Source organism: Pavona decussata, unplaced genomic scaffold (genome assembly GCF_977016875.1).
Source record: "Pavona decussata unplaced genomic scaffold, jaPavDecu1.1 SCAFFOLD_107, whole genome shotgun sequence".
NCBI classification, from domain to species: Eukaryota; Metazoa; Cnidaria; class Anthozoa; order Scleractinia; family Agariciidae; genus Pavona; species Pavona decussata.
Window position 1 is genome coordinate 970524 of NW_028145521.1, and position 21980 is coordinate 992503.

At 38.8% G+C, this 21980-nt stretch overlaps 1 protein-coding gene across 1 annotated transcript; it reads left to right on the forward strand.

Moving 5' to 3' along the window:
* Positions 1 to 10964: 10964 nt before the first annotated feature.
* LOC146471026 (uncharacterized) lies at positions 10965 to 13245 on the forward strand. Its single transcript, XM_085121341.1, has one exon. The coding sequence runs from the start codon at positions 10967 to 10969 to the stop codon at positions 12101 to 12103; it is 1137 nt and encodes a 378-aa protein (XP_084977467.1). The 5' UTR covers positions 10965 to 10966; the 3' UTR covers positions 12104 to 13245.
* The last annotated feature ends 8735 nt before the right edge of the window (positions 13246 to 21980 follow it).

The following is a 21980-nucleotide window of genomic DNA, read 5'->3' on the forward strand; positions in this document are numbered from 1 at the left end:
AAGAAGTTTTTGGATAACAGTTAAACATCGTTAGAGAGAAGAGTATTTTTAGTTTTCAGAATATTTAGAACTGTGGTGGAGCAGCGGTTACTTAATATATTCTATTCAGTGTTGAATGCCGAAATTTGAAATGTAGATATGTCTGCTGTTTTTTTCTTGGGCAACTTACGTGTCAAAACACATATATTGTCCAACGAACGTTCTTCAACAAAGTGCAATTTTTTTCAAAGGTCTTCTCTAAATTAATGGTCACGTATAGAGTCGTACTACTAATAAATGTTTTTTATTTTACCTTATCAGGCTGATAAAATGGTAGGTTGTTTCCGACAAGACAACTGAAAAAAAGGCCAATACTATCTTTAAAGGAGACCTCATATTTGCACGCTAAATAATTTTATAAATTCGCCTTAGAAAATCAAAATTACGAAAATTATGATCGTAAGAAATACATTAGATATACTTTGTGAGGAAAATTCTTCAGTATGTTTAAAGTGACGCTTGCGTGATGGAATGCAAGATAATTGCTCAGTATAATTGGATCTACTGAAACATGTTGAGGCATGTTTCGTTATTAATTAGTTTGTTTTTGAGTTCAAAGAATTTGAGAGATTATTGAATTTGCTAAATTAATCCAAACTTTCCAAAAATAGTTTCGTTTGCTGATCCCGTAAAAAAGTGAAAGAAAAACATCATGATATACTTTGGGTACGTTTTGCAGCTGAAAACGGCGTAATTCTCTCTTTAAGGAGTTCACCGAACTGCATGCTTGTTGTAAGAAGACATCACGGCATTCCAAACACCTCTTTTAAATAAGGCAATTTGAGCTGCCGATGAGCAGGTAAACTCACAAGCAAATATTAGATTCATCTTCTTTAATCGCTAACAATGATATTGACTTTAAGAGACCAAAGCGTCGAAAAGAAGACTCGAGATCACATTGAAGGGTCTTGTTTGAAATTCGACTTCCTGTTGAAGACCATATATTTTAAGCATTCGGTGACGACATTTGAAATTCAAAGCGTTATAACATATTCATATTAAATGGGGCGGATTGACACAGCTCAGAGATAAGACGTCCTGCAGAGTAAAGACAAATGAAAATAGGCTTTTGTTTCCATAACAATTAGCATGGAAGGAAAGGTTTAATCAGGTCTTGCGGGTATAGATACCCCTAGTGGGCGTTTACAGAACACAACACAGGCAAATTTTACTCCCGATACAGAGAACCACGTCTAGAGAATTTTGAATGTGTTCAACAATCCGTGTGATACATCGCTTAAAACTTACGCGATTTGTATGTGGGAATAATTTAAGTTTAAAATTTAGATTTTGCATCTGCCATTCGTTTTAGAGCAAGTATTTTTTTTTTTTTTGGCTAGTTATTGAAAAGAAGTGCTTTTCAGCTTTCAGAATTTTAGAACTGTGCTAGTCGAAAAGAAACAGACTGATCTAACAATGGTTACTAAATATATTTTGTTGTTGAACGCGGAAAATTTGAAATGTAGATATGTCTGTTGCTTACTTTTTGGTCAACTTACATGCCAAAACGCATATATTGTCAAATGAACGTTCTTCAACAAAGTGAACCTTTTTTAAAAGGTCTTCTCTTAATGGTCACGTACAGACTTGTACTACTGATTAAAGACCAACATTAGGCTAATACTTTCTTCACAAGAGATTTCATATTTGCCTTCTAAATAAGTGTCATTTTTTCATTCCTTGCAGAATTCAATCCTCGCGGTGATCTAAATAGACTCATTTCTTCCAAAAGTTAACGTAATGCTTAGTTACCTGCTACACTCTGTTTTTTTTTTATAAGAACGTCTAATTTTCGAGCTGAGGCTGAACGTTCTTATATTTTCTTGCGATTTGAGGGTGAAAACGTTTATAAGATCTTCTTAAATTACATGGTATACGCAACATGTATTTCAGTGAATCAATGCGGACGTGACCAGAAACCTATCAAAGTGCATATTGCCTTCTGAGATATGGCATCAAGAACTGCTGATTATGAAAAGCCGAGATGTGTGTCACCATTGTTAATGTTATAGAAAACATGCCCTTAAGTATTTTGGTCAATTTACATTTGTTACTTTGATTTTTTATACGAGTAGCAAAATAAAACGTTCTTAATCGACTCTCAGCCTGAGAAATGTTTTTAATACTTTCTTAAAATTTTGGTTAATCTCAGCCTCGACGTTCTTATAAAAAAAGGTTGTTATAAAAAAAAAAAAAAACAGAATGTACTCAGGATTTGATCATGAAACTAAACAAGCGAACTGGTCAGCGGCTAATCAAATTAAGCACGCTGTGCCTGTGGACATTGAATTCGTTTCAATTTGATGGACTTATATCTCGTTGTATGGCAGTTTTAATGAAACCCCTCTAGCGTTTCTTTTACGATCAAATTAGTAATGAGAGTTTAATCTTGCTTCGTTTAGAAATTGCAAATCGATAGTTATCTCATTTCTTGGTTTGTTGTTAACATTTGTTGATGATATTTTCAATGGAAATGTGACCATTTAAGGTGACTCGACCCAGTTATTTTTTGGTGGTATCACCCTACTTTGAAGCACTCTGGTATCCCCACCTTTACTTTTATCGTAAGTCTAACCCATAGAATGTATAACTTATAGATCAATCTACAATATAGCAGAAAAATCTCGGTGATCGGAGTAAATGTCACGTGGTTATAGTGCCACGCCCCTTTTAGGTCTGAGTCGAAATTCTGCTGTTGCAGGCTTTTTTTCGTGAGAATCTCTCGGCTGCACATAGTGCGCATTAGTACCTTGCGCTGAACAAAGTTTCGACAAAATCGCAAATACCCAATTCGAGAAAGTTAGCGCTTCCCAAATTTAGGTCATAATTTATGTAAAAATGGTAAGCAAACTTTAAACGATTATATCTAATAAACTATGAGATTTATTCCTTTATTTTGGGAAACTTTATAACAGGTGGACCCTTGCACGTCAGCAGAAAGCTTTAGGGTCTTGTAAATGGGCGCGATTTCGAGCAATGCAAACATAGAAATTATAGTTTTAGCTATTTGTTGACGCTTGTCAACGTTTCAGAGTCCTCCTCACAAAAAAAAAGCATTTTCTTAAAAATTCGTAAAATTTTTTCAGGGCTACAATTGATTAACTAACTACCCGGAGTCCGAATTTCATGGTCATTGAAAAACTGTGACATTATCTTTTATAAGCCCAAACTTGAGTAGACATTGAAGATTTTTAGCGTTCTGGCTGAGATTGTGCTTTGGGAGTTTTCTATTGTTTCGAGTCTGTCATGATACAGCATTCTTGTTCAGCACGCGTGCAATGACCACGCTTACCTGACTTCCGAATGCACTCATTGGACATTGAACGCGTGCTTAACAAGAATGCACTAGCCATGGTTATTTTAATAACCATGGCTATTCAGTGTTCCATTCAGTGTTGAACGCGGAAATTTGAACTGTAGATATGTCTGTTGATTACTTCTTGGATAACTTACACGTAAAAACGCATATGTTCTCCAACGAACGTTCTTCAACAAAGTGCAATTTTTTTCAAAGATCTTCTCTTAATGGTCACGTATAGAGTCGTACCACTGGTTGTTTCTCACGCTATCAGGGCCCAGTTGCTCGAAGCATGGTTAGCGCTAACCCGGGTTAAATGCCATGACAATCTATTGGTTTTAATACCTTTTAACCAATGGTTAGCGCTATAAACCATGCTTCGAGCAACTCAGCCCAGGCTGATAAAATAATGCGTTGTTTCCGGAGACAACTCAGCGAACAAAAGACAACTGAAAAGAAGGCCAATGCTGTCTTTAAACGAGACCTCATATTTGCACGCTAAATAATTTTATCAATTCGTCGTAGAAAATTAAAATTACGAAAGTTGTGATCATAAGAAATACATTGGATATATTTTGTCAGGAAAATTCTTCAGTATGTTTAAGGTGACGCTTGCGTGGTGGATTGCAAGATAATTGTTCAGCATAATTGGATCTACTGAAACATGTTGAGGCATGTTTCATTATTAATTAGTTTGTTTTTGAGTTCAAAGGATATAAGACGTTATGGAGATTGCTAAATTAATCCAAGGTATGTTAAAATAGAACTTTTAATTTCGTTTGCTTATCCCGGAAAAAAGTGAAAGACAAAAAAAAAATATACCATCGTCTGCTATTAGGGTTATTTCTTTTATATTTAAAGACTTCACCGAAGTACACGTATATATGTGTCAACATAATTCACGTCGTTTATAATGCCATGTACTCTGTTATGGTTGCTAGTGATGAAAAGTTGCTGTGTTCGCTTTATTTCTCGCTCTCACCCTAAACCATGCAGTCAACATTGTCTTCAATCGACTGAAGTCCTTATGTTTCGAATTTGGTTCACGTCAGAGACAAGAATTAATGACCTAAACGTTTTTTGTAACAAAATTAATATGTTTAACGTGACAACCTGATCCGGAGAATTGTAAAGGTATTTACTCTATATTCATTCTGATATATTCCTAAACAAAAAATGCATTATTTGGAGTGAAGTGTGTTAAGACATGTCTGGTCACGGTTAGTGATCAGCTAAGTGTTTTGTTTTATAGTTTAAACGATTTTACACCTCACAGCAAATACTAAATTAAAGCGACTATAAATATCATGCTTGTTTGGTGCATTTGCTAGTCCCGGAAATAGTAAAAATATATATACATCATATGCCATCGTGCGTTATAAGAGTTATCTGTCACATATTTTGCGTCGGTTTTATAATAAATAAAAGTGACATTTTGGCGTGAAAGAGCTCACTTAATTACATGTATGGTGTAAAGGAAAAATGCTTAAGTCCAAACATCTCTTTTGATTGCTTTGAGTTTGAGCTAACAATTAGCTTCTAACTAAAGAACTTCTTAAACACAACATTACAATTTTTTGGTCTTCGGTGTTATAAAACGGAAGATACCTGCTTTTGAACAAAGAAATTAAAAAAAAAAAAAAAAAAGCTTACTGGAAGCTCAAGAAGTTGTTTACATGTCCCTTATGGTCCTTATGCATTGTTTAACACGACTTTCCTAATGATCCCAAAATAATTAATCACTATCACAAACGAAACCCTCACAGCAACAGCTTACTTTTTTCTTGATTTGCTAATTCAAACATTTGTAAAGTAAAGAAAACAATGTTAAGACTAATATTCTTTGTTTGGAATCTGTCCGTATTTATAGCATTTTTTGCCTGGAACTGAAATGAAACAACTGATAAAGAACACTATAAAATTCAAGGTACCTAGTTGAATTGGTATTCACATTCAACATTTTGTTATTAGTGCATGTATTTTTTATATGGCCAAGAAGCCGGAGTTTCTTATTAAGCAAAAGTAGTTGACAACGTATAAACTGTTAATCTAATCTTATAACCCCTATTTAATATCTTTGATTAATGAATGCTTCAAAACTAGACCAGCACGAAAGATTTCAAAAGTAAAAGGTGTTAGTTTTTTACCTTTTGGGAAGGTTTCTGAACGCCTCTATCGTCCGAGCCAATGCAACTGTAGTTCCAGATGGACTTCAAATAATCAGTGCTAAATCCTGATTAACGTGTTTTACTCATCTGCTATGATAAAAAAAAAAAAAAGATAACTAATTGTTTCTGGAAACAATTGTTTCACTAGTGAACAAAAGGCAGACAGTCACAGCCAATACGAGCTTCAAACAAGATTACGTATTTAAATTCAAGCTAAAAGTAAAGTTAGGGAATATTTGAAACTTAATTTATTCCGTACAGAATTCAGGGATTCACTGTCTTGTAATTGGTAAGTTGCTTCCATTTAAAAAAAAAAAAAAACCGTTTGATGCTGTTTTGGTAGGGGAACTGAAAACGGGTGAGTTTGTCTCTTAATAATTAGAGTTGATAAAGTAGCTTAGATTCGAGAGCTGACTTTTCGAGTTTTTTAAGTAGGAGAGGAGGGGGGAGGGATATGGCGGTATACATATATGCAGTATAGATCGGGTGTCCATGATGCCTCACAAGCGATTCAGTCGTTTGGGTAGCCGTTTTAGTCGGAGAATGGGTGTATACCGGTATTTTAATAGCGTCAGTATGACGTATGGATTTCATGTTCAGGTCTTAGGATAAACATTGATTCCATTTTAGTTTTAAAAACGGGCAAGATTTGTGAGCTGATGGCACACCATGCCCCCCCCCCCCCCCCCCCCGGTGGCTGTACATGATGCGGAAAGCTTAACTCTGTACGTTCAAACAAACAAAACTATTTTTGTTATAAACTACTGAGAAACATTTTATAACAGTGGTAGAGCCCATGTTCATCTTTCATTTCTTTGAGAAAATTAAAGTTACAACGAAAATTATGATCGTAAGAAATACATTGGATATTTTTAGAAAGGAAAATTCTCAGTATATTTAAGCTGACGCTTGTGTGAGGGAATTTAGTGCAGAATAAAGAAAATTGAGTATGGGCTTTCGTTTTCATAACAATTATGAGTACATAATCATATGGTGGTAGTATATAAGACACAACACAGGCAAACTTCACCTTTGATACAGAGAATCACTTCTAGAGAATTTTAAAGGTGTTCAACAATCCGTGTGATACATCGCTTAACACCAACGCGTTTTTTTGTGTGGGAATCTGTAAGGTTTCGCAACTGCCACTCGTGTAAGTGTAAGAAGTTTTTGGATAACAGTTAAACATCGTTAGAGAGAAGAGTATTTTTAGTTTTCAGAATATTTAGAACTGTGGTGGAGCAGCGGTTACTTAATATATTCTATTCAGTGTTGAATGCCGAAATTTGAAATGTAGATATGTCTGCTGTTTTTTTCTTGGGCAACTTACGTGTCAAAACACATATATTGTCCAACGAACGTTCTTCAACAAAGTGCAATTTTTTTCAAAGGTCTTCTCTAAATTAATGGTCACGTATAGAGTCGTACTACTAATAAATGTTTTTTATTTTACCCTATCAGGCTGATAAAATGGTAGGTTGTTTCCGACAAGACATCTGGAAAGAAGGCCAATGCTATCTTTAAAGGAGACCTCATATTTGCACGCTAAATAATTTTATAAATTCGCCTTAGAAAATCAAAATTACGAAAATTATGATCGTAAGAAATACATTAGATATACTTTGTGAGAAAAATTCTTCAGTATGTTTAAAGTGACGCTTGCGTGATGGAATGCAAGATAATTGCTCAGTATAATTGGATCTACTGAAACATGTTGAGGCATGTTTCGTTATTAATTAGTTTGTTTTTGAGTTCAAAGAATTTGAGAGATTATTGAATTTGCTAAATTAATCCAAACTTTCCAAAAATAGTTTCGTTTGCTGATCCCGTAAAAAAGTGAAAGAAAAACATCATGATATACTTTGGGTACGTTTTGCAGCTGAAAACGGCGTAATTCTCTCTTTAAGGAGTTCACCGAACTGCATGCTTGTTGTAAGAAGACATCACGGCATTCCAAACACCTCTTTTAAATAAGGCAATTTGAGCTGCCGATGAGCAGGTAAACTCACGAGCAAATATTAGATTCATCTTCTTTAATCACTAACAATGATATTGACTTTGAAGACCAAAGCGTCGAAAAGAAGACTTGAGATCACATAGAAGGCTCTTGTTTGAAATTTGACATCCTGTTTATGACCATATATTTTAAGCATTCGGTGACGACATTTAAAATTCAAAACGTTATAACATATTTATATTAAATGGGGCGGAATGACACAGCTCAGAGATAAGACGTCCTGCATAGTAAAGACAAATGAAAATAGGCTTTTGTTGCCATAACAATTAGCATGGAAGGAAAGGTTTAGTCAGGTCTTGCGGGTATAGATACCCCTAGTGGGAGTTTACAGAACACTACAAAGGCAAATTTTACTCCCAATACAGATAACAACGTCTAGAGAATTTTAAATATGTTCAGCAATCCGTGTGATACATCGCTTAACACTTACGCGATTTTTATGTGGGAATAATTTAGATTTCGCATCTGCCATTCGTTTTAGAGCAAGTATTTTTTTTTTGGCTAGTTATTGAAAAGAAGTGCTTTTCAGTTTTCAGAATTTTAGAACTGTGCTAGTCGAAAAGAAACAGACTGATCTAACAATGGTTACTAAATATATTTTATTGTTGAACGCAGAAAATTTGAAATGTAGATATGTCTGTTGCTTACTTCTTGGCCAACTTACATACCAAAACGCATATATTGTCCAATAAACGTTCTTCAACAAAGTGGACCTTTTTTCAAAGGTCTTCTCTTAATGGTCACGTACAGACTTGTACTACAGATTAAAGACCAACACTAGGCTAATACTGTCTTCCCAAGAGATTTCATATTTGCCTTCTAAATAAGAGTTATTTTCTCATTCCTTGCAGAATTCAATCCCCGCGGTGATCTAAAAAGACTAATTTCTTCCAAAAGTTAACGTAATGCTTAGTTACCTGCTACACTCTGGGTTTTTTTTTTTTTATAAGAACGTCTAATTTTCGAGCTGAGGCTGAACGTTCTTATATTTTCTTGCGATTTGAGGCTGAAAATGTTCTTAAGATCTTCTTAAATTACATGGTATACGCAACATGTATTTCAGTGAATCAATGCGGACGTGACCAGAAACCTAGCAAAGTGCATATTGCCTTCTGAGATATGGCATCATGCTGATTATGACAAACCGATATGTGTGTCACCATTGTTAATGTTATACAAAACATGCCCTTAAGTATTTTGGTCAATTTACATTTGATACCTTGATTTTATATACAGATTAGCAAAATAAAACGTTCTTAATCGACTCTCAGCCTGAGAAATGTTTTTAATACTTTCTTAAATTTTTGGTTAATCTCAGCCTTGACGTTCTTATAAAAAAGGTTGTTATAAAAAAAAAACAAAACAAAAAAAAACAGAATGTACTCAGGATTTGATCATGAAACTAAACAAGCGAACTGGTCAGCGGCTAATCAAATTAAGCACGCTGAGCCTGTGGACATTGAATTCGTTTCAATTTGATGGACTTATATCTCGTTGCATTGCAGTTTTAATGAAACTCCTCCAGCGTTTCTTTCACGAAGAAATTAGTAATAAGAGTTTAATCTTGCTTCGTTTAGAAATTTCAAATCGATAGTTATCTCATTTCTTGGTTTGTTGTTAACATTTGTTAATGATATTTTCAATGGAAATGTGACCATTTAAGTCGAAAGTCAACTTTCACCTCTTACGTGTGGAATAGAATCTGGATTGCGGCCAAATGATTTAAACAGATTTCCACAGACAATTGATGGAACTTTCCGCCGATATGTAGAAGAGCGTGTGAGTGTTAGCCACTCATTCAATTTATTCCGCTGAACCGGGGCTAAATCGCATGTGGCGATTAATGCTCAGTTATCGTAAATAAAAATTGTATCCTCACATCTATTACAGTTATTGAAGCTTAAGATTACAATTCATCATTTCATAAACGAGAAGGGTCATCGTTTATAACTAGCAAATTAGGAGGTTTTGAATGATCTGTATTCTCCACAACTAGCAGCTGCAAGTCTTGCAAAATTCAAGATCTCGCTAGTGGGTTTCGAGCACAGCCCTGGGTGCGAAAAGTTCGAATCGGAAAATTTTTTAAGAAAGTTAAATTTATGCGCTCGTATTTCATCTTTGTTACCTTCTTTCCGAGAGAAGTTGATGGCAGCAAACTCAATTTTTTTATATAAAGATTGAATGAGGATCTTAATGCTTCTTAAGTGTACAAAACATCGGATATAATTTCTTGTTAATTTCCAGTGCGACACCATTTTGAATTTTATGACGTCATATGGTCGCTCGTTATATTTCATTCGTGTCAAACAGTTAAGCAATTCTATGACGTCATGAATCCAAAATGGCTGCGCGCAGACAATTGAGAATAGAAAACAGAAGAAAATCAGTTCCTGTTCTGTCCAATCCTGAAATGTCATTATCATGTTTCTTATGATCAGCGAAAGTTGTACCCAACAACGCCCACTTAGAAAAAAAAGGGTATTTAGTTGATGCGGAAGGCCACGTATCCTGATACATTTCATTACAACTGAAGCGCTAAGCAGCATAGAGAGCAGTTAATATTAATACAGCTCACACCCTCCTTGAAGAATTCCGCAATAAACAGTAATAAAACAACCTGCTCGATGCGTCAAACGAAAATAGCGCTTGAAAATCAAATCAATTTTCGTCTCACCCATTTATTAGTTGAAGATTAATAGAGACGTGTCTTATTCGCAATGAAACTTTTGCAGACGCTGATAAACTTCCGATAACAAAACTCATCTTCACCAAGTCTCGGATCAACTCCCTTACCGCCAAAAAAATAAATAAATAAATAACGGGCTCTTGTTTGGGATGTGAGAAAAAAAGTTGGGCCAGTACAAGGCACCATTTCTTGATACGCAAAATTCTGTTAAATCAAAAAAGTAAAGAAAGAGAGAGAGAGAGAAACAATGCATGGAACAGAGAAAGAAAATAAATAATGGTAAAATTATGGTATAAATATACCATAATTATGGTATAAATTAAGGTATAAATATGCGCCTTCTTGACTTATTGTAATAGACCTTATTTGCTTCCTTGTCAGTGTTGCCCAATTACAAATCATGTGACGGTACCCTAGGGAGTAGTTCCTTTTAGAATTGGTCATATTCTCGCTATGCTAGAATGCTATGCATTCTTTATTTCTAAAACGACAATGGATCGATATTCTTGAGAAAATAGAGAGGTTTGTAATGAGAAATAAGCATGATATTGTAGAGGGAATAAGGTCTATAACGCGGCCTTCAATAGCTCAATAATATGGTTCGAGAAAGTTGAGATGTGTATATAGGGTAAAATTGCTTTTTTGTTTGGCTGTTGTTGTTGTTTTTGGAATTCGTTTTAACACAGAAGGGCAGGATGGTATGACATCCTCAACGGCAAGTAATTCAATTGTTTCTTTTGCTTATAGAGTGCGAAGCCATGGCAAGCTCGTTTGGAAATGTTCTGTTCCTAGTAATGATGAGATGTTTACTGGTAGAAGCAGTAGAGCAATGTCAGAAATCAAATGGCTCTTTTGGCTGTGAGTGCAACATTATGGGAGCCTGTGACGCGAACGGAAACCCGAAGCCTGGATTGGACCACTACAACTTGACTGGCTACGCACCATCTGGTCTGCAGCAGTTTGGTAGGTTCGTAAGACGCGATAAACAAAACTTGGCGTACTTGTGCGAAGATGGTGTGGTAGCCATTTTGTATGACTGTGAGAACAGAGTGCCACTCTATGCAGCTACTGTGATGAATGGAAACCAATTAAATGCTGGATACAAGCGTCCCCGGTCGGATCAGTTCAGACTAAGTGAGAATCTCGAGGAGAATTATCAACCGAACGGTAATGACTACAAAGACTCTTCCAAACATAAGATATGTTATACGCAAAACCTAGAAGGTGCTGCTAGTCTGATTGATTGTGAGTGGTACAAAGCGTTGAATTCGGGAGAGGCTATTCCACCACTCACACAATGCAGCCATAATGACAAACTGATAAGCCGTATACATACAGGTCATTTGATAGCATCAGCGTATGGTAGAGGGGATATTGATAGGATGATAGCGACCTTTACCTACACAAACTCTATCCCCCAGTTTGGAGCCGTTAACAGCGGCTCATGGAGAGTTTTGGAACAAGCCTTGGTTATGCAGTGGGGTAAAGAAATATGTTCAAAACGTAACGGCAAAGATAACAAAAATGATCGAATACATATCATTGTTGGCGCGATCCCTTCGACATATAAGCCTGGAGAACAAAGATATTTTGGACACAAAGGTTTCGCAAACTACCAATCAGAGGTCTTCAGAATAAAATTTAATGTTCCCAGGGTAACATGGACTGCAGCATGTTGCACATTTCAGTTTAAAGATAGCAGCGGTAACGATCAACAGGGAACACGTCATACGTTCTTCGCTCTTAAAAATGCCCCTAGGGCTTTGCGTGATGAATTACCACAACATTCAGACGGGTTTTTCAAAATGTATTTAAGTTCCTCGGCTGTGCAGAAAATAGTTTTGTTTCCGAATAATGGTGGTTGCAAAGAGGATAAAAATTACGTTCCACTGTAAGGGGTTCAATATAAGTAGCTCCGAAATATCCCACGATTATAAATCTAACTCTCCTATCAGCAGACTGAAGTGGGATCATGGAGATTCAACAATCGATAACCCTAGGGAGATTTTGTATAGACAGTTACATAGGCCAGAAAAAAAGAAACAGTGAAAGCGCCCAAACAATTTCTTTACTATCTTCAATTTAGCAAGGAAAGTAGCTGTGCATTCCTTTACTGTACAATAGCCAAGTAAGAGAGTTCAAATAATTTTTAAGTGACTTCCTCTTTCTATTTTGGTGCTGACGTATTTCTTAAATTAGGAAAACTTACAAATCTAGCACTGCCGCTAGAAGTCTCAAGTGGGATCATTGAGATTTAACTTGTTTAGCTTTTGATATTCCCACAAAACTTATGAGATAAAAACTCCCGAACATTTTTTTTTTACGATCTCCTTTTTTAGCAAAGAAAGTGTAACTTTGCATTCCTTTATCGTACAATATAAGTCTTGTCAAGTTTTCAAACATGAAGTAGTCCTTCCTGAACTAATGAATAATGGTAAGCTTGGAATTGGAGTACTGTATGCTAACTAAGTAATGGTTGTTTTGAGCAATTACGGAAGACATTTAAGGTTAAACAGAAACTAACAAAAGCAAACAAAACACTAACAAGAAACATAACTATCAAAATTACGGGTCTCGACAGAACATAGGTTTCGTTCACTAACGCTTTAAGCCTGGTTTACACGTACGACGCAAGCATAAGAATAAGCACAAGCATAAGCACAAGGATGTTTACACGTGCGATAAGCATAATCATAACGTGACATACGCAAGCGCAGAAGCAAACAAATTTGGCGCAATCGCGCAGCCGGGCTGCCTTTTGGCGGGAGATTTGATTCCAACATGGCGGAAAATGGCAACGAATGAGTAACTAGATTGTACGCTGACAACTTGTCACTGTTTTTCAGTTTCATTTTCTTGCGCTTATGCTTATGCTTGCGTCGTTGCGTCGTACGTGTAAACCGGGACGACGCAAGCATAAGCACAAGCGCAAGCACAAGGCGCTTATGCTTGCGTCGCACCGGTTTACACGTAGGTTTCTTGTGCTTATGCTTGTGCTTATGCTTATGCTTGCGTCGTGCGTGTAAACCAGGCTTAAACGTGCGGTGTCGAAACGTCTCGTTTTTACTTTACAAAAACACACCAAAGGTTTAATCGCTTTAGAGTTTCGCATTTACTTGTTAAGGAAATGTCAAATTTTCTTTGGCAAAATGAAAGCTCAAAATTTCGAAACGCTGTAAAATTAATTCCTTTTGCTTACGGAGAAGGAAATATGTCGTTAAGAATGCGAAAAGAAAAAAAAAAAAAGATCAGGTAGCATTTTTGTATAGCCAATAGCAGGTTGTAAATTCGGGAAATAAGATTCCATTTCTTAAAACTTTATGTAATTTTATTTTTTTTCAGCTACAGGATCCAAACAGGTCAAACTGAACTACCTCAAAACAAATATGCCTTTAAAAGGCCACCAAACGATCTGAGATCACAGGAGACAGCTTTTTAAGTATTTTGCTGAAATGTTGTCAAATGAATATGAATATATGAAACATATATTATGAACTGTGGATGAAAGATCAAGCATGTATTTTTTAAAGATTTCTTTTCGCAACTGCTTAAGTTCCGTACTAACTGCGAGGATCTTTTTTCTATATAATGAAATGTTCTCGTTAAATAGGATCAGTTTTTTTTTTCGATTTCGTATGAGAACAACACGAAGAATTAATCTGTCATATACACTTTTAGGCCAACAATTTTTCTTTTCTACATTGAAATAATTGTCTTAGCTACCCAATTTTTGTAAAATGGTAGTTTCAATAATCCCCACTGATCGGAGAAGCCGATGGCGGCTTTGATTGTATCAGGGGAGGGAGGGGCAGAAACAATAGCAGCTAGTACAATGGAATATATTTCCCTCAGCTAAGCCTCACAGAGGCTCTTTTAATAATAAAATAACACTAAATAGACAGCAGATGTACATACAGTGATAGTTTCATTGCATGAAGATAGTGTACGACAAAAAAAAAATATATATATTAATAACATCTATAGAGCTAGCATGGTCTTAAGCAACAAGGAAAAACAACTCGACAGAAAACTACGTACCGTTATGTAACTTCAAAGTGTCCAATGAGGTTCCCGTCTCGCATTCCTTGAAACAGTACTTTATTCTCAACGTTCTCTCTCTCACGCTATGTTGAGATTGGGCACCGACAGTCTCGTCCTGTTGATGAATGTTCTGAAGAGGAAAGGGGAGGGTTTGGGTAGGGAAAATCAAACGCAGGACGAAACTTGATGGCTGGTGAAAGAGAGAACGTCAGGGCAAGGGATACCGTGTGCTGCATTTTATACTACAACACTTCGCTTGATCGACAGAATGGCATTGTTCACTTTGTCTCATCTCCTTTTATACGTGAGAGGTGAGACCGCTGAGAATAGTACTTTATTCTCAACGTTCTCTCTCTCACGCTATGTTGAGATTGGGCACCGACAGTCTCTATGTTACAGAGTGTCCTAAAGTCCCAAACCACTGGACCATAAGGAAATCCCGTTCTCAGAATCCCAAACTCAAGGTGCCCCATCCTAAAAATTCGTAAAGTGTTTTAAACGAGATGTAACAAGGTTAAGAATTAAACGTGCGGAAAAGCGGATATAAAGTTTTTTAGACGGTTAAGCTCCATGTAGTTCTCTGTTAGGGCGGCTGTCGCGGAAGAGTCCGCGGATAGCAAATGAGAGGGACTATCCAAACGAAGCACCTCCGCTAGTTTCATGTAGTAGAGAGCAGTTTCTTTGTTATTCCATCCTACATGAGACATTATGTCCGCCAACTGGGAGCCAGATAACGCTAACGTTATGGCTGAGCCCGAACGGAAGCTGTGTAGCGTTTCTCCCTCATCGATCTTAGCTTCTTTCAAATACAGCTTTAAACGAGCTTCTGCTGAAGAACTTGAAAATGGTTTGTTCACAATATGACCTTGGGGATTAGTTGGTCGAAACAAGTAACCATTTGTCACAGAAACGCGTAACTCGGAAGCCACGGCTACATATGTCTCAATAGCTTTAACTGGACACAACTCAGGGTTAGGGTGTCTCCGAATCCCGAAGACGTTAGAGACGCCATCCCTCAGGGTTTTACCCCATACGTGGTTGAACAACAGCCCATTGTCCTGGGGGAAACGCAGGATCTCTTCTGTTTTCACCATGCCAAGATCTGAACCACGATCACCGCTAAAGAATAACGTTTTGAAAAACGCTTGGTCCCGCGTCAATACAAACAGACCAGAAGGACTAACCGAGCGCTCCGCAATTTTCCGATCTAAAAAACGGGCCAGAAGCAACAATTTGGACAAAAATAGGGGAACTGCTTGCTTTGGCGTGATGCGGGCTCGTAATTGTTCCTCAGTTGACGCCTTAAGATATTTTTGCACTTCGAGTGAAACGGCGGGGTTACCCAGACCTAGCAGGGAGTTCCACTCTCCACAGCGCCCGGTTTCCTTAAAATGGCTCGCAGTTTTCCAATGTAGGAGTCGATTGTCTTGAATGCCAGGCGTTTAGGACATTTACACTTAGCTGCGTTTTGAAGGTGGGAATCGGGACACCCATTACTATGTACTATGGTTTTGCCATGTCGGTCTTTCCAGACCAAGAACCGAGAGATGTCAGTGGGGCTTGCCGAAAGGATGGTTTTACTATTCGGAAGGGACGCCAAGAAAGTTTCAAACTCCGTACGAAGTGAACACTTCTGTTTTGAGTATGACGATTGAAGGGAGGCATTATTTAGGAGTTCCAAACGGTTATCTATCGCTTGAAGGTCGACTGAGAGTTTAGGGCTTGGGACACTTAGGGAGACTGTTTTCCTCCTGTAGCCGCACATTTGGCAGAAAAAGAACAGCTAGTCGTTGGGGTGGCTGCACGAAGGACATGACACGGCTGGTACAAACGCTCGAACGGCTGGAGGTAAGTCCTAAAGGATATGAAAGTAAAACAAACAGTTCCTTCTTTATCCTTTAGACTTGTTTTGACATAAATGTATAAATGAAGCTATAAAACAACTGTAAACAGATGTATACTGGAAAACAATGATTTATTGACAACATTGATTTCACTGAAGTAATGGATGGAGCTAAATTAATGGGAGAATTGGCAAATTTAAAGATAGCTAAGTGTTCTTTGTTTGGCTCGTGCGCTAACCAAGAGCTACTACTTGCTTATCCGATGCGGAACACCCAGAGATCCCATGGGATAGGCCAATTGTTTGAAAACCCGTGTTTAGAGGGAGTGAGGAGCGCTCCAACGGTTCCGGCAACGGCCAGCAGGTATCGGGAAGAACATGTAGACGTTAACAAGGGCCACCAAAAATGCCTTGGGCATACGTCTGGTACTACGATAGTGTAGGATAATTGCAGGCTTCTCATATACTTGATAACATGAGGTATTAGGCAGATCGGGGGAAAGGCGTATGGGTTCTTGAATACAAACGGATCGTACAGATCGGGCGATTGCGCGAACACGTTCACTCCCAGGGATCCCGGCAGAGGGTTTTCAGAGAAGAAAGGTAACTTGGCACCTGACAAGTCGGATTGGGCGTTTGAAGGGCGTGCCATTAGATCGACAGAGTGCCCATTTTCGCCGCCATACCACTCTTGTACTACTATCCATAGGGATGGGCACAATTTGGCATCCTGTAGGCTAAGGCGTCGCGAGGGGAAGTCGGCTTGGTTCTGAGAACTAGGCACAAAAGTAAGGTGCAAATCGATGTTGAGTTTCGTCATTGTGTTGAATAATTTCTTCAAGGCGCTAGAAAGCGATTGAGAACGAGAGCCCTGTCGATTCCATGAACGGACTAGAGCCATGCTGTCGACGAAGGCGTCGACCCACGAGTTTTTGATGGTATCAGCGAATGATTCAAGGACATTATTGAGCGCTAAGGTCTCCTTAGTGGCGATATCGGCTTGTATTGTTGAGGCGTCCCAGTAATCATAAACGTTCGCCTCAATGGCACCCGGACTCAGTGCACCTCCCCAAGCGAAGCGAGATGAGTCGGAGAACAGCCTGACATGTGTGTGTTTCTCAGACCGCCAGGGAAGAAAACCGTCCCAGGTCTCAAGGAATAGCCAGTGCTCAATTTCATTCTTTAGAGCGGCAGACATCTTTACAGGTCGAGCAGAACGCGTGGCGCGAGACACAGCTAGGTTTATTTCATTAACATAAAGCCTTGCGCCCGGAACTGCCAAGCTCATGGACACGCATTTACCGCTGAGCCTTTGCAAGGTTAGTAGGTCCAGGTTATCGCGAGCCAACGTTTCTTTGATGAGACGAAGAAGCTTTTCTTTTTAATGGGGTAACAAGGTAAACGCCTGTAGTTCAGAATCGATACCGAAACCAAGGTATGGCACCTGTTTTTTCGGGGTAAGGTGAGACTTCGCCAGACCGATAAAGTAGCCGAGGGAAATTAAGATGTAGCACGTGAGAAAAATACCCGCGACGGCCAGAGCAAAATTCACTTCATCCCTTGAGGCGAGGGCTTGATAGGCGGCTGGTAAAATGCCACCTGGAAATGACAGTTGGCCATTATGGCGGTCGTCAATGTACAACGAAGAGGGAATGTTCCATGAACGAAGTCTGTGTGACGCAACTAGACCAGTCGTATGATATATATAGGCCGAGGATTTCCAGCCAAAAGGAATACATTCACTCACAAAATACCAACCTCCCCACTGGAAGCCAAAGTAAGTTCGACTGCTGGGGTGAAGTTTGATGTGGTCATATCCTGACTTGTCGTCGCACACTGTTTGGTAAAATCCTTTATTGACATACTTAGGCAAGTGTTGGACGCTATCCAAGGCAAACGGACGGTCTTCGATCCACAGATTAAGAAATCTATCGTCGTTGCAGAGACGCGGCTTGCTAGGCTCGACAGTGAGGGGCATAATAAGGTGGGGTGGGGTGCATTCTCCGACTTTGCCCCACAAAGAAATAGCACCGGAACGCAAACGGTCCAGGAGCGTATCAGAAATAAACGAGGCAAAAGGTTTGCACGACAGGTGGTTGGGGAAAACGCAAGGCGGTGGACTACCACACTCGTAATTCCTTCCCTTGTAACTACCCTTAAACGGTCTAAAGAACTTCGTTACGTCTACACCGTTAGTAATCCAATCACGGACTTCAGAGAAGCGCTCATCGTTCATATCATTTAATAAAGCATTCCATTGTGGTGCATGGCGATGGAGTTCCCCTGCTAGGAAGTGATCTGGATCGCGGAAAACAAGGCGAGACATATCCGCTAATGAATTTCCCTGTAACACGAGGGCGATATCCTCATCAGAGATGTGGGAATTGTTTGCCATCCCTTGGGCCTCATCAACAACAGAACCATCGATGCTTATCCACTGTAACTTATTCATACCAACTGTGTTAGGCTTGAAACCGGGATGCTTTCCCCAATCGTGAAAGCAAGGGTCTGACAGCTAAAAGGAAAATAAAAAAGAACTTGGAAATAAATTAGGGCCCAAGGAATGGCAAACTCAGCCCCGGTAATCCGAGAGGGAAAGTGAGCTTCCCTTTGAGAATGCCACCCGAGGGGGGAAGGGTGCGATCGAAAAGATAATTGGTTCCCACATCTATGAACAGCGTAGCGAGTCGTAAAATATGTAAGTAATAATATGTTAATAAAACCCTGGGGGGGTGGGTATAATGTATATGAATAAACAAACATTGTGATGCAATAGTGTTCATTTGACTTTAATAGTACTAAAACGCATACAAAATGAGGATCGGGCAGATTCTGCTACTGAGATGTCGGTCGAGGCTGGTTGTGACCTGGACCGCCTGAAGAAGAATAGCGGGTCGTCGGAGACCGCTTGAAACATTGCGTAGACTTGTGTCCGGGCGTACCACATCTGTAGCAGGTCACTCGAGGGTGTGACGAGAACCTCTGACTGCCTCTGGCCTGAGGACGCGAGTAAGGCGAAGGACGTCTAAACGACTTGTCGACCTTGGAGATTGTGTCAAAGATTCTTGTAAATTCCTTGTCCGCGAGAAGAGCCAAAAAGTAAGCTTTAAACTGCTCTTTCGGCACGTGTATTTTCTCTCTTAGGGTGGCTGCTATGATGTCAAAGCTGGCGGCCTTATCATCACCAGTTGTCTTCGCTACGGAGACGAGCTCCTCCGCGAGGCGCAAGGCCTCGTATTTGTCGAAGTCCTCCAGGCGGCGACTACCATAATGGGTAATGCGATTCTTTAAAGCCTGAATGGAGGTCCCTTGGGCATTTTCCAAAAATTTAATTCTTTCTTGCAAAGCCCGAATGAGAAAATGAAATAGACAGATGTATTGCGAAGTGTAATTTCATACCGCTTAGCGGCGATACAAAAACATTCGTAAATGAGTACAAGCATTGTGATAAGACCCGGTAAAGCGGCAGGGAATCTTTTGTTCCGACAAAGTCGGAGTGCAAATATAACAATTAACAGAACAATACGAAAATAAACAATTCAAGTAGAACAATGTGGCAAACAAGCACTCAGAAATGGCAAATTAAGACAATTAAAAAATGAAGAGTGAGAATAATCGACAAAGATCGCACAAAGATAATAACTAGTTCTCTGCTGAAGTATGTTTTGAGGTCAACAAAATTGAAAAGCTTTTGAAGCTAACCGAGAATGAGAATGTACACATATAATCGGCAAAAATAGCGCATATAAATAAAATTCAGAAAGTGGTAAGTCGACTTCAAGTAGCCCGCAAAACTACAAAACTATACGTGTTGAAGCAGGGCAAAAAATTAATTAGAAAGTCAATCTAAAGCCGCCCGCAAAGCTAAAAGCTACTCGTTTTGAAGCAGGGCGCAACATGAATTGTAAACACATTATCAGCAGGGCGTAACAATAATTACGAAGTCAATTTCAAATTGCCCGCAAAGCTAAAAAGCTACACGTTTGAAGCAGGGCGTAACAATAATTACGAAGTCAATTTCAAATTGCCCGCAAAGCTAAAAAGCTACACGTTTGAAGCAAGGCGTAACAATAATTACGAAGTCAATTTAAAATTGCCCGCAAAGCTAAAAAGCTACACGTTTGAAGCAGGGCGCAACAATAATTACGAAGTCAGTTTCAAACGGCCCGCAAAGCTAAAAAGTTACACGTTTGAAGCAGGGCGGAACATGAATTGTAAACAGAGTTAAAACTGCCCGCAAAGCAACCAAGTACACGTTATCAGCAGGGCACAACATAATTGCGAAGTGAATTTTAAATTGCCCGCCAAGCCAGGGCGCAACATGAATTGTAAACATGCCCGCAAAGCAACGAAGGTCGCACGTTCAGAAGCAGGGCGTAAAATAAACTGGGGGGTAAAGAGAAAATTGCCCGCAGAGCTACAAAGCTACACGTTTAAAGCAGGGCACGACTTGAGCTGAAAACAGACTTAAAGCTGCCACGGGAATACGAAGTGCAAGAACACGTGTACGATACTGGAGTAAAACAAAAATTGAACAAACCTCCAAAGTGACTTGTTCTCCAGCGGCGTTTTGAGGAGGTTCTTCTGCGTTTGGTGGAGGCGGAGGCGGTGGTGGTGGTTGAACAACCGCGGCCGCTTGAGCTGCTGGAAGGTTTTCCTGTGCCGGGACTTGTACAGCAGGGTCCGCCATTTTGAACTATGCTCTTTCGCTTGATCGACAGAATGGCATTGTTCACTTTGTCTCATCTCCTTTTATACGTGAGAGGTGAGACCGCTGAGAATAGTCCCTTTTTTGCGTCCCATGGCAAGCTTAGTGCTAGCCAATCGATACATCGAGTTCTCTTTACAAGATGGAGCCATGAGGAGACCATCAATCCTATTTTTTGTACGTTTTCCTCTTTCTGTATTCCCGTTCACAACCAAGCGATGTGCATAATGCAAATTTGCAACAGATAGAAAAACATGATTACTTCTCAATGTCATCACGAGTAAATCCCAATAAGGCCATGCGGAATGATATACTAGCAGTTCATCATGTGCATGTAATGTTAGTAGCGAGACAGCAAGTATTTTGTTTGCATTAGAAAACCTCACCAACAGAAAAAAAATATTATTGACCTTTCCTCGGGAATATGCGATCTATCACCCTTGTGCCGAGACACGTGGCATGCGGGGAAAATATCACATATCCCTTCCATCCTCGTCAATATTAGATGCTTGCCTCGGTTGTATATTAAAGATGGTGATGTAGTATTTGAATTTTGTACATTTAAACAGCAGATGAAGAATTAAATCAATGAGCGACCATCGCAGTTATGTGCACAACTTAAAAAGCCGAGAAAAGACTCGATAAAAAAAAAATCAGGCTTAAACCTGTGCTTTTAACGTGCCTTTTTTAAATTATTTAGCAGCAATGTTCTTATCTATTAAGGTTTGTGAAATAATGTATTTTAAACCATAATGAATTAAATAATGTCTACATTTAGTGGTATTGTTAGTGCTTTAACTTTCGATTCTTAAAGAGGAAGTATCACGAAAATATGATGTCATTTCAAAACCCAAAAATGATCGTCTGACAACAGAAACAAAAAAAATAATTGTCTAGTTTTGTTATATATTATTACCCCAGTGCAATAAAACTGTCGATTAGTGCCTCTGGCCAGAGACAGAGTAGGTCGGAAAGGATTAAAACTTGAAAAATAGTAGGCTAATGTTTTTCAAGTTTTCGTATTTTTGTTTTCAAAATGCGCTAGAGCAGAGTACAAGTTGTTCTTTTCAAGAATTGACTTGATTTCTCTCCTCTCGTTGTTCTAGAATTATTTAGTAGCTATGTGAAAGTATTATTTCACCTATTTTAACAAAAGAGGTCAAAAACCCCATGATAATCC

Excerpts from the sequence above, each read along its gene's own strand:
- LOC146471026 (XM_085121341.1), top strand. The coding sequence starts at position 10,967 with ATGGCAAGCTCGTTTGGAAATGTTCTGTTCCTAGTAATGATGAGATGT.